At 37.8% G+C, this 14360-nt stretch overlaps 1 protein-coding gene across 2 annotated transcripts in view; it reads right to left on the minus strand.

The window, feature by feature from the left end:
- Window positions 1-12972: 12972 nt before the first annotated feature.
- Window positions 12973-14360, minus strand: part of LOC131240003 (protein TRIGALACTOSYLDIACYLGLYCEROL 3, chloroplastic) — a 44838-nt gene continuing 43450 nt past the window's right edge. For both annotated transcript variants that reach the window (XM_058237991.1, XM_058237990.1), the window contains 3 exons: window positions 13663-13838; window positions 13494-13578; window positions 12973-13389 (listed from right to left, as the gene is read on the minus strand). In XM_058237991.1, the coding sequence (XP_058093974.1) occupies window positions 13351-13389; window positions 13494-13578; window positions 13663-13838 (300 nt within the window). In that variant the 3' untranslated portion in view covers window positions 12973-13350. The remainder of the gene's footprint in view (window positions 13390-13493; window positions 13579-13662; window positions 13839-14360) is intronic.

Below are 14360 nucleotides of genomic sequence, written 5' to 3' on the forward strand. Positions count from 1 at the left end.
GTTAGAGTTCCACAACTTTAAATATGAGTCCTTCGGACGTTCCAAAGTATCTTCTAGGTTTGGAAATGGAGAGAAGGTCTAAGTGGAGCGCCGATAACGTTCTTCCACTTTGATTTCTTCATAGGTTCTCTAGTTGATCTTTTTTTATAGTTTTTCTTTTAAGATGTTAGTTTTGTTAGGCAAATATCTTAGTTAAGGCTAAGGGATGAAGCTTGTAGTTAATTTCATTATTTAGTTTATTTGATTCAACAAATAAAGTTTGGAATTATAATATTAAATTGAATGGATTTGATTTTACTTTAAAGTCTATGAGTTATTTATTTCTTGATTTGTTATGCACGTTGGGTGCGATAAATGCTTGATTTAATAATTATTTAGCCTTGACCTAGAGAAGGAATCAATCTATATAATTGATTGATCTATGGTCGCCTAAGGGTGCTATATACGCTTTTGATTCCCTGTGATTGATGTCCGAGTGCTTCATGAGAGAATGGTTCAATCGAATTCATATTTTAAACATTGCTTCTAATTGATTTAACCACTTCATCTTCTAATTGGATAGATTAAGACTTCAATTCTAATTTATTTATAACCCCTGAATCAATGAAATAAATATGATGATTGTTACAAGTAAATTCCTGGATCCTTAGTCCTTATATATTTTTATTTTCCACTTTTTTTCTAAATTTGTTGGATTAAAATCCAGCAAACTAAGTTAAACTTAAATTAGTTATAGGTCGTGTTCCCCATTCCTTGTGGATTCGACCTCGGTCTCACCGAGTTATTATTACATCGTGACCCTGCCCTTAGAGTTGTGAATAAGTTTTTGGCACCATTATCGGGGAGTGACGTTGAACACGATTAGGGTTAGGTTTTCTAGTTTTGATTTTTGTTTTAGGTTATATTTTTCTAATTTTCTAAAATTTTCTAATATGAGGTTTTTAGAAATTTTTAATTTCCAAAATTATTTTTTTCCAATTTCTAGAAGTTTTTAATTTTTAGAAATTTATTTTTAGGGTTTCTTTTTTCTTTTCTTTTTCTAACATTACTAACATTGTTTATTATTTTTTTTTTATAGGATCTTCATTCTAGTTCCTCTCTTCCGATAACATCCTTTCCTACTCCATATACTTTCTTTTCTTATTATTGTATGATTTTTTCATATAATTTTTTTTAGGGTTTCATCATGTTCATGTAAGAGTGGATATGTGAATAATCTAAGCTACTTCTAGAAGACAAGAGATACGTTGAAGGGTTGTGAAACGATTATTTTAGGAAACAACCTACGTCTCGAAAATTAACTAAAACTATGATTGAAAGTCGACCGAGATATGATATTTCACCAGTTAAGAAGTCACTACGTGATCATATGAGGGAGAACAATTATACTCCACCGATTAAGAAATCACTACGAGAATATAGGAGGGAGAACAATTATCATCTACCAGTTAAGAGGACATTGCGTGATTACATTATGGGTGATAATGCTTACCAACAACCATCAAATACTCCCACGTATTATCCATATGACTTTAATTTGTTAAAGCAACACAGTTTAGATTAGAGAGGTGTACCAACCATGGATTATAGTGACTATCCCCTTGGATCCCTTACCTTTGAGATGTAACCAGAAACAATCCAAGAGGATTCACTTCAGAAATTCATGAATGCTCAAGCGCAAATTAACTAACACATCATGCAATCATTCAAAGAAATTAGAACATCATTATAATTGTTTGACTTCTTCATTTAAAGAATTCAGTCGCACCTTATTGTTGAGGAAGAGACTAGTTTATCCCAGCCTCAACCCAATCTAGAAACACAATGCCAAAAGAGTGATTCCAACTTGCATGTGGAATGTACTGAATTTGAGAATGTGGAGTTGGATTATGAACATGAGTATACGGTTCAGTTTTTCGATGAGTCGATCTCAATGACAATTCAAGTTAATGATCGAGTGGCACAAGTTATTTTAAACATAGTAATGATGCTCTACTCCACCCACATGACATGCTTAATTCAAATGCGGTGAATGAGTCCCTTTTAACTGAATGTCTCAACTCTTTAGAAGTTTGTTTGGCACACTCTGAGGATTTTAATGATTATATGATATTATAAGACATAGTGAATGCCTTGCAAGACAGTACCTCGACAGTTGTTACTGACTGAGGGAATCATTATTCTAAAGCACGTCATTCCATAGATCCAAAATGTTTACCATTAAATGAGGAGCTAGAATTTGAACTGAAGTATGAAACTTTGGAATGTGTTAAGACTACACTGCCTAATAAGAATTTTTTTGAACTTCACCTAATTGTAGTCTCTTGTTCACTTCAGTGTACTAACATTGAAAATTTTTCTATCACAAGTGAATATTATACACTTTGGATACATCGAGAGATTAAAAGAAAATTTTTTGGCTGAGGTTTATAAATTTATCTAGACATTTATGCTCTAAGGCATCCAAGCATACTACAAAAAGGGCTTTTGGGTGATCTTGTTGAGAAATTTATCGAGATACTGGCCGGAGGAGGAACCTTGCTGACATGAATGAGTAATTTTTCCTTATTCTCTTAGTTTAGGGTTATGATTTATTTCCTACGATTAGTTTGTTTTATTAGGCTCGATATATGTAACGCCCTGAAATTCGGGGGTCGAGCATAACTCAGCTCCCGAGTTTCAAAACATCACTTATGCAACATATTTAATGATGGATGTATGTTGTCTATATGAGTACATAAAACATGGAATAGATTAAGCCAAATTGCAAACATAATTCAGGAATAAGTGACAGAACGCAAGCGGAAGACTTAAAGAAATATATGTGTACATGTGCAAATCCCTAAAATACATATACATACCAGGTCATATTACAAGTGATGCTATCAAAAGTACAAGACATTAAATTACATCATCTATTCCCAAAAAGAAATTCCAAAATTCCCGCGCATCAGAACAAGGCTCACTAGAACCCGCATGAAAACTGCATGAAAGAAAATGCAGCCTCATCATCCTCGAACTCTTGCTCTGCCTCAGGGGTCACATCAACATCTGCAACTAAGACAGAGTCTGGTGGGTGTTTAAACACCGTCCCAGAACGTGGGAGTGAGTGATCAACTCAGTGGAACAATAAAGCAAAGGTTAACATGTTATCAATTCAATCAAGCAGTAATGGTAAAGCAGAACAATCAAACATGTCCTAAGTACTCTTGTTAGTGCAAGGATGTATGTAGAATGATGCGTGCCCTCGCGTGTACACCCTCAGCGTCTTCATCTTACGTTACGCATGACATCACCTCAAAGTACTCCACCTCTTCCAGGCACATGCAATGCGGTGCATGAACATGATTACCAAGTTGTTATTAGTCCTTTTCATACAGCAGGATTGAGAAGCTAAGGTACCTTCCTCATATCAATGTCCAAACAGTGATCCATTATAGGGTCGTTAGTCCTAGACAATCTCATACGATCATATGGTTTTAGGTCGTTGCAAAGGGCTCATCACCAATCAATGCACGCCTATCATACCTTTGTTACTACAATAAGGCTCGTCACCTCAATGCGGTATCCAGGTATGCTCGAGGTCACTACAAAGGGCTCGTCACCGATCAATGTAGGCCGACAGCACGAATATAGTGTCCCATACCACCATAATCGGCTCACGAGTTTGGTTGCTCACTGGTCACTACGGGGAGGCTCGTCACCCCAGCGTAGGCCGACAGCTCAACCACGGTGTCCCATACCACCATGTCCGACTCATGAGTCTTAGCGGATCAAGGTACCATGGTTAATAGGATTTCATCGGTAAGTTTGGTACCCTAGATTCAAACAATAGCGTCCATACATGGTGAACATACATCGGACAATCGGGTTACTTGACGAACTCGACTAGCACGAGCGCACGTTGGGTTGAACGACATAGAGTGCGCAAACACTCGGTGTGGCCAAACCACTCCGACAACTCTAATATGACTCGGGTTCGTCAAATCACGCTCTTCGTGGCGAAAGCAACCTCAGCCACGAACTCAAGGCCGATTACCGATTTTCTGGACTATTTCCTAGTCCCAAACACATTCTACTACAAAAAATATTGATATCAACAATTTAGAATAGTAATAAAACAACAACTCAAATCATGTAGTATATGAGCATTTGAAGAATGTCAACTTAACATGGATTCTCACATAAGTAATACTTGAACTTAAACAACAGGGAATATGACTTGCATGTGGTAAATCATATACATCACTAGGAGTGTTGAGAATCGCTTCTCAATGCCCGCAATTAAGTTAATATGTTGCACTTTAGATCATTCAGACATTTCTACAAACACTTAGAATACATAATACAACATACATGACGTATGTTGAAATACACGCATTTGGACAATTCCTTTTACCAAGGAGTTGTCGCACATACAATTAGCACAAGTACACTACAAATAATCATGGCAAACACAGGTTCATATTTTATACATATACGGTACTTCCTACATATACATATAAAACACAAATTGCAATATATCACATACATATCAGGAACACAAAATAAACATAGCATTTGGCATGTGAAATCTCATCCATAACAAGAATAAACCATTCACTGGCATTGAAAGCCTTGAAAACCATAACCTATACGATTAAAGTCCGCACCTTAAACCAAAAGGAGAACACCGAACTGATTCAGACGATAAGTCTTCGTCAACGGCGACAAGATAACCTAGGACAAGGATATAAATAAGCTACTACAACACATAGACCATTCTAAGCTCTAAAATAGATTACGGTTAGGTTAACTTACCCAAGAAGGAACTTAGAATCACTGGAATAACGATTCAAAAGTGGTGGTTTAAGGATGAAGAAGAACAGGAAAGAATCTAAGATGATTCACCAACTTCTCTCTCACTTTCTCTATCTTTTCCTCTCTCTTTCTTAGCTAGGGTTAGGAAATTCGTATGGAAAAGAGAGTTAGGGTTTTAAGGTCTATATATAGGCCTAACATTGATGAAAATAACCCCATGGCCAAGGTATACTTAGGTTATAACCAAAACAGGCCTCTCTCGATCCAATGGAGCACTTCTGGTGGGCCTTTTTCCATAAGAGGTCGGACTTAAGCTCACTGACCATGGATCTAGGTCAAGCTGAGTTTTCGTACCGATCGGATCTACAGATCAGCCGTGGCGGACCACACTCAATTCAACGGTCAACTAATCTCGATCGGGACCACAAGCACTATGACCTGCCTGGGCCATCTTCCCTGATCCGAGAGTGAAATTGAGTCAGAATCCAACGGTCAGATTGCTTAAAATCATCGTGCAAGCAACATGACTCAGATTTCATAAAATCACATTAATTTCTCACCGTTCTCACACTCTTCACTCCGGACTCAATCAAATCGACCCCGGACATCATCTGGACTTGATTTTTGAGGTGATGGCCAAGTCCAACATGGTGACCACAAATGCCTAAGATCATCGCCATCGAACTTTCGACACGCGGTCCAGGTCCGATCCAAAGTTTCTAAAAATTTCCAAGAGCAACTGGATTTAGTGATGAATCCCAGATTTCAGAGTAACATAGCGCTAGTGATTCTACAGGTTTTGAGTCATGCAGATCAAATTTAAAGTGATTGATGCTAATTTCATAAGCAATCGAGTTTAGCGCTAAGTAACCCACAAATAGCTTCTAAGGAAAATAGAGGTAGTACTCGGGTCTTGGCATAAAATTTTTCGGGTCATTATAGTATAGTTGCTAGAACATCTTTTAATAGGAAGATCACACTAGCCCATCCAGGTACTCTTCATTTACTCCCATTTATTTTCATTATTCTCAATTTTGCCCTTATTCCATATGTTTATTCATTAAGGACAATGTAGATTTTAGGTTCCGGGGGGGTGGGGGGGGGGGGTATGTTTCCTTTGGAAAATTTTCAAATTTGAGCAAAATTGTTAAATTTTTTAGTTATAAAAATTTTTAAAATTTTCTGTAAAGTTTAGTGATTTTTAAAGATAATCTAGAAATTAGAATGATAAAGTACTTATTGTTGAGGATTTTGAAATATAAATTTTAATTACTTAATAGATTTCTAAAATTAAGCTTGAAGTTTTTAATATTTTAATTAGAAGTATTTAAACATTGATTGCGTCATGATTTCATATATCACATTTAGCTTACACATTAAAGTTTAAGTTTGAAATTGAATCGTTAACTTGATGATTATTAAAAATGATAGGAATCAAACTTGAGGAATTTGTCCATTATGTTCAATGAGAAGAATTAAAAAATTAAGAAGGAGAGAAAATAAAATACCCAGCTAAAAAATAGTTGTTGTAAAAAAAGGGCTACCTATTGAAGTTCCTTGAAATGACTATAAAGGAAAAAAAATGTGAAAATAGTGTGAAAGCCGTCGATGGAAAAATCAAAAGCTGAAAGAATGCTTATTGAACTGTAAGGCAAGTTTTGGTTTAGGTTTTAATTATCTTAAATGTTCTATGAATCATCAATATTATCATGAAAGTAGAGAACTAAACTTTTGGTAGCGATACGTCTAGACTTCATTATGCACATGGAACTCAATGTTTAAAGACTGTCAAATTATAGATTAATGCTTGAATTTGTTTAGGATATTTACCAAGTGCCAGAGTTTAGTTATAAACTATTCTTTACATTGACATACCTTGGATTTCTAAAATTTTTATTGTTTTAAGAATTGCTTAAGTTTATGGAAATTTGTTCATTTAATTTCGAAATATCTTCCGCATGATTTGCTCGGGACTAGCAAGATGCTGGTTGGGAAGTATGTTAATACTCAAATATTGCATATGTAACTCATCAATCACCTTAGTTTTCCTGGCATTTAAGTGTTAATTTGATTTAATTATATATGTTTTTGTCATGCAAGGTGGTTTTGGACCTAAAGATGAATATGCACATAAAAGGATAGATTTAGAGCTCAAAAGAAGATAATGAAGAATTAGAGATTTGAAAGTCATTAATGAAGAATTCGCATGCCAAAGATCCAAGAAAACCAAGTGAGGAATAAAGAGAATCGAAGATTTGAAGTAAAGAAAATGAATCCTGAAAATTAGTCAGAAAAATCATATTCTAAAGTTCCAAGTTTAAAAAGAGAAAGTCCTGAAATAATTTCAAAAAAAAGACTTTGGTCCCACCGAAATCTCACAAAATAGTCCAGCAAGAAAGCAAGATTTTCAGCCTTAATTCAGTCTCACTAAAGCAAACTTTGGTCCTATTGAAGCCAACTTCAGTCCCAGCTAAATTTGACATTCTGCACAGCTTTTTACGATGCGACTTTGATGCAATTGAAGCGTAATAGATGTGCGTAAACCAAGGTGGATTTGCAAAATCTCCATGTCAGTGTGAAAGTTAGAGTTCCATAACTTTAAATATGAGTCCCTAGGACGTTCTAAACATCTTCTAGGGTTTGGAAAGGCAGAGAAGTTCTAGGTGGATCACCGACAACATTCTTTCACTTTAATTTCTTTACGGGTTCTAGTTGATTTTTAAAAAAAGTTTTTCTTCTAAGATATTAGTCTTGTTTGGCTAATATCTTAGTTAAGGCTAAGGGATGAAGCTTGTAGTTAATTTCATTATTTAGTTTATTTGATTCAGCAAACAATAGTTGAAATTATTATATTAGATTGAATAGATTTGATTTTACTTTAAAGTCTATGAGTTGTTTATTTTTTTGATTTGTTATGCACGTTGAATGTGATGAATGCTTGATTTAACAATTATTTAGTCTTGACCTAGAGAATGAATTAATCTGTATAATTGATTGATCTATAGTCGCCTAATGGTGCTATAGACGCTTTTGATTCCCTGCGATTGATGTCTGAGTGCTTCATGAGAAAATGGTTCAATTGAATTCATATTGTAAACATTGTTTCTAAATAATTTAATTACTCCATCTTTCGATTGGATGTATTAGGACTTCAATTCCAATTAAGTTATAACCCCTAAATCGATGAAATAAATATGGTGATTGCTACAAGTAGATTCCTGGATCCTTAGTCCTTTTATCTTTTATTTTTCACTTTTTTCTAAAATCGCTGGATTAGAATCCAACAAACCAAGTTAGACTTAGATTAGTTCTAGGCCATGTTCCCCATTCCCTGTGGATTCGACCTCGATCTCACTGAGTTATTACTACATTGCGACCCTGCGCTTAGGGTTGTGAATAGCCTCTGTGGGGCTCATTGTGGTGTATATATTTTATCCATGCTATCCATCCATTTTAAAAGATTATTTTAGGGCATAATTACAAAAAGGAGGCATATTGAAGGCTCAAGTGGACCACACCACATGAAGCAATTGGGATTGAAAGCCTACCATTGAAAACTTATAGAGGGCCACAGTAGTTTTGGATCAATCTGATATATATGTTTTCCCTTCATACAGGTCTATGTGACCTTATGAACATGTTAGAAAATAAGCATCGCGGTTGGCCTTAGGAAGTTTTCAATGGTAGGAGTTTAATCCCCATTGCTTTCTTTTGTGTGGTCCACTTGAGCCTTCAAACAATTTGCCAAAATAGATAAATAGTGTGGATAAAACATATACATCCGGCATAGATCCCCTAACATGACCATCCATCTCTAGCTAGGTCCTGGTGTAGTACCCAATCGGGCTTCGACGGATTGCCTACTGACATGGCAAATAGCAAGGTGGCTACTGGATGGTGCTTTAAGGGCCACTATGATATATGTGTTTTTTCCATGCCGTATTTCCATTTTGGATCATCATTTTAAGATAGTAGCCCAAAAATGAAGCAAATCCAATATCCAAATTTTAAGGGACCACACCAATGGAAAACAGTGGTGATTGAACACCTACCATTAAAAGCTCCCTAGGGCTTGCTGATTAGGTCACATGGCCCTGGATGAAGGGAAAACACAAATATCAACTTCATCCATAACTTTTGTAGCTACCGATCAGTTTTTAATGGTGAGCGCTCAATTACCAATTTACTGTGGTGTAGTCCACCTGAGAATCTGCCTCATTTTCATTTTTAGGCCTATGTCCTAAATAAGCTTTTAAATTGGTGGGACAGCATGGATTTCTCACGAACATCAACGTGGGCCCTCTCAGTTTCCTGGAATGGCCCCGGAAGCATACCGAGGAGTGGCATACATGTGTGTGACTTGCTGCCACAAGTAGACGTGTACACGAACCGAGCTAGCTCGGTTAGCTTGCCTGACTCGACTCAGTTCGAAGCTGAGTTTGAGCAAAATCGAGCTGATTTTTTTAGCTTGAAAATGAGTTCGAGCTTGCCTCAGCTCGACTCGACTCGGATCGAATCCAGCTCGGACTCCGCTCGGCTCAGCACAGGGGTATATAAGCCCTTTTAAAAAACCGTCCACCCATTTCGAGTCTGCTACTCAACCTGTCAGTAATTAAACCGCGTTCGTCAGTGTGTAACCAGCACATCCACCAGCACACAGTCACCGTAAATGTGGCACGGATTTTTATCAATTTAAACCGTCCGAAGATCCTGGAGTCAGGGAATGAAATAAATTAAAGGAAAGCTGTTTGCTTCTCCATTGAGTCAGGGATTGCTGTGCCCCCAGCCATAGGAAGTTCCTGTGCTCGGAAGCTACTTGGGACCCACCACATAGATTTTCATGATAAATCCATTCCGTCCATCAATTTCTAAAGGCCACAATAGGGCACGACTTCAAAATTTAGAAGAACAAATGCTCATGGCCGCACATCACGAGAAACACTAGGGACTAAATGCTTACCATTGGAAACGTGGTATCCATATGGATTTATTAATTCAGACCTTCCAAATCTTGTACCCAGATGGGGCATAGCCTCAAAATCAGATGGATTGCAGAACTCTAACCTCTGATCAATAAACATTCATCCATTCAACTTGAACCGTCAGTTGTTCTCATTTTAGCCAACCATTTGATAGGCATAAATCTAACAGTTAAAAAACCATCCTTTCCCATTTGAATTTTGGACCATGAGCCATCCAAAGTCTATACCGAAATTTGAATGGTTTAGATTTGGATCCACGTATGCCCCATGTAAAGTGGTTTTGTACATGCCGAGCATTAATTTGACATTTCAAGGGACCGCATATGCTACTGCGGGTTAATATAAATATACACACCATCGCGGACTCGGCTCCACAGTTCAAGCTTGGCTCCAAAGCTCATAAGGTCGAACCTTGCTCGAACTGGTCCGATTGTTGACTGAGCCGAGTTGAGCTAGAGATGTTGGCTCGGTCACAGAGCCGAGCCGAGTTCAAGCTGGGTTAGCCTGGTGACCGAGCCTAGTTAAGCTGAGGCCAGCTCGACTTGGTTTGACTCGATGCACACCCCTAGCAACAAGAGATGTGGGTGAGACCCGGACCATAAGGCCCACCTCAATGTATTCATTATATATCTACACTGTCCTTCTATTTTAACAGCTTATTTAAACGTGGTCCCAAAAATGAAGTAGATACAAATTTCAGGCGCACCACACCACAGCAAAAAGGTGGTCATTGAATGGCCACCAATAAAAACTTCCTAGCGTCCAATGTAACCATCCAACCTGTTGATAAAGTTACACATATATGGATGAAAGGAAAAAAAAAAAAAAAAACAAATATCAGCTTGATCCAAAACTTTTGTAGCCCACAAAAGGTTTTTAATGGTCAAACAACCACTGTTTCCTATGGTATGGTCCACCTGAATTTGTATCTGCTTCAGTTTTGGGACCATGGCCTAAAATAAGCTAGAAAAACAGATGAACAGTGTGGATATACAATGCATGCATCGCGGTGGGCCCCTATGATCTGGGCCTCACCCACCCAGTTGGTTCAGGGTCGAGGTTAAATTAATTGTATATGGTGGTGCTTTATGGGCCCCACCATAATGTATGTGTTTATCCACGCTGTTCATCCATTTTTTTCAGCTTTTTTAAAGGCATGAGACCAAAAAAGAGGCCAATCAAATCACAAGTGGACCACAATATAGGAAATAATGATTGAACGACCACCATTGATAAAATTCTTAGGCCCACTGTAATGTTTATTTCCCATCCAACCTGTTGAGTAGGTGAGACAGACATGGATGAAGGAAAAACATAAACATCAGCTTAATCTAAAAACTTGGGAGGCCCAAGAAGTTTTTAATGGTAAGGCATTTAATTACCACAGTTTCCTATGGCGTGGTCCACTTCAGATTTGGATACACAGGTTACATGGGAGTTATATGATGCTCCACCAGAATACATGTGGGCCCATTAGTTTCATGATAAACAACTGTCAGAATGGAGCCCACTGTGGATGGGGAGTGGATAACGTGCGGCCCGCCTAACCCAAGACTGTGCGGCCCTTACTGTGGGGCCTACCATGATATATGTATTTTATATACATGCCTTCCATCCATATCATTTTAGGGCATGAGCCTAAAATTGAAGCAGATCCAATCTCAGGTGGACCATGCTAGTGATTGAACACTTCACCATTAAAAACTTTCTAGACCGGTGATAATGTTTCTGTAGTGTTTATTTGCCAGCCATGGTAATAAGGTTACACAAATCTGGATAAGGCAGGAATATATATATATATATATATATATATATACAATATATATATATATATACACACACACACACACACACACGGAAACGCTCACCTGCGAACTAGTTCGTACGTACTACATACGATCTTTTTTAAGAACCCATCATACGTGATGTGGATCCAAAATCGGAACCGTTCAAGTGAAGCAGAACCTCGTGAAACCCCCAGGACCAAGTTTTACTTTGATCTAAAACTTTGATGGGCCATGAAAAATGAAAACAGTTTCCTCCCTTGATTTGCATTTCTCTTTGCAATGGCCCACTGGAATTTTAGATCAAGGAGAAAATTTATCACAGGGGTTTTCATGGGATTCCGCATCACATGGACTGTTCAGATTAGACACCCATGACACGTGTGCAAAGGTACGCACGTGCGTAGGGGAGCATGACTCTATATATATATGCAAATATCAGCTGGTCCACCTGAGATTGGGATCTGCTTCATTTTTTGGCTCAACCCCTAAAATGATCAGGAAAAGTGGATAGACGGCATGGATATAGAATACATGCATCAAGGTGGGCCATGTAGCAAGGGCCGCACCGTTTTGCGTGAGGCCAAGGCTAACCCGACCATGTGGATGGACCATGCAAAATAATAATAATAAGATTATTATTAATTAATTAATTAATTAATATTCGATGATCCTATCCTTGAAATCAGCCTTTATCAGTTAAATATGAAATGTCGTTGTGCTTCTCTTATTATTTGTCCACTCGAGAACACCAATCCAAGGGTTATGATTATTACATGAAGAAGAATACATCCATCAATCGAAAGATTATGTTTAAGAGATATATATGAATAGGGCATAGGTGTGCCAATCTGGTAGCATGGCAATAACAGGTTGTCTCATAATCTACAGAACATAGAAAATTGAGACAACAGGGCAAATATGACAAACGGCCAATTTTCAAACATTTATAGTTTGTGTTTACCATACAGATTTTTGTGGGAAAAAAAAAGTGCTTAATTTCATATATCATGACTTTTTTTAGACAAATTACCAAACAGATTTTTCAATACTTACAAGTACTAAAATTCAGCACTTAAATTAATTTTCAGACCTAATGTTTCAGTTTTTACCAAACAGTACTTAAGCCAAGTTTTATGAGCTGACCAAGTTGATTCCCCGGAGCCTGCCATCCTTGGGACCAAGTCACTGAGCAAGCAACAAGCTGGGTGTATGTAGTTTCCAAGAATCGTTAGGATTATGTTGTTGAACACAACTACTCCAGTTCAAGAATTTGTGGGTGACAGACAAAAACACAAATGGGATATCACGCTTTTGGTGTGTATGTTGTTTGGCGTGGGCTTATTAGGGAATTCGGCTATTTTTTGTAGTTGTAGCATACACTGAATAACAACAGCCTTGAGAAATATCAGAATGTAAACCTATGTGATTGAACGATACCAGCAAGTACAATAAATGCTGGAAGTTGCCTTGTTAGCTCCTTCTCATCATCCTACATTTCATACAACTTATCTGTCAACCTCACAAATCTGCAATGCTGACATGAGAATTCTACATCTGATACCATCGTCTTCCTCATCATCAACACTCTACAGTTGCCGGTACATGGCTGGAAACTGTTAATGGTTGGGAGGGGAGGGAAATGAAAGTAAGAGGAAGATGGGAGTGGAAACAGTGTCTCGTTCCCTCCATCCATCTTGGTAGCAAAGAAAATTCCACCCTAACCCCAGAATGCCATCAAAATGAATGGGTTTTATATATTCCTCACCAGGGGAGTATATCCTTCAATATCTGATTGGGCCATCCAAGCTTCCAGATGCAAACTGCAAACCCAAGTACAAAAGAAAACCCAGCTTAGGCTTTTAAAGGTATATCCGTAAGTGCTCCTGGAGACATGGCAGGCTGTGAATTTGACATACTGCATTACCTGGCTAACAATGGGATTAGTTGACGTGGTGAACTCGTTAGTCATGCCTTCCCATACGATTCTCCCCTCATGGAGAAACAAAAGCCTGTTCGATACAAGAAGATTTGGTTGGCTTACAGGTGGAATCCTCTAATGGTGAGATGGGGGGAGTTAGGGAGGATATTATCACCTGTCAACTGCTCTTCTTATAGTACTATGTTGGTGAGTGACGACGACGTAAGATGCAATCTTCCCTGGTTTCCCAAGAGCGTCTTCTCCTTTCAAATGGAGAGAGCGAATAAGATCTTCGACTACAGTAGACGCAATTGGGTCAAGACCAGCAGTGGGTTCATCATACAAGAGCACCTGCCACAACACAACAGTGTTAGAAAAATAAGCCAACAGGTTTCTGAGTTTCACTGCTGGTTACATTGCCCCAGTTAGGGGCCGTTTGGTTTCCAAATGCAAGTAATACCATGGATCTAGTTACAGCCATGCCATCCTTTTTTTTCTTTTTCTTCTCCTTTAAAAATTTAAAAAAAAAAAATAAAAAAAAAAACACACACACACACCAATGGAACTTTTCATTTTCCTGATGAAGAACATATTCCATAGATGCCTCCGCTAGATGACAGAAGATAACCTGACATGGCTGTAGTTACGGTCATTGTTATCAGTTGTTGAATTGTTGTTTGTATTCAACGATTAGGACAAGGGTGCCCACCTTGTATGTTGCTTAGCTCTGGAGAAATACTCCAAGGAGAAAATTACCCTTAAGAAAAACTAGGAAGGGCATGGTATATGTCACTGTTGCCTCCAACATCAAACCTCGTGTATCAAATGCTTTCAAAAATGATATTGAAGACATCTCAACTCCCATTATGACCA

This window comes from Magnolia sinica, chromosome 3 (assembly GCF_029962835.1).
Source record: "Magnolia sinica isolate HGM2019 chromosome 3, MsV1, whole genome shotgun sequence".
Lineage (NCBI taxonomy): Eukaryota > Viridiplantae > Streptophyta > Magnoliopsida > Magnoliales > Magnoliaceae > Magnolia > Magnolia sinica.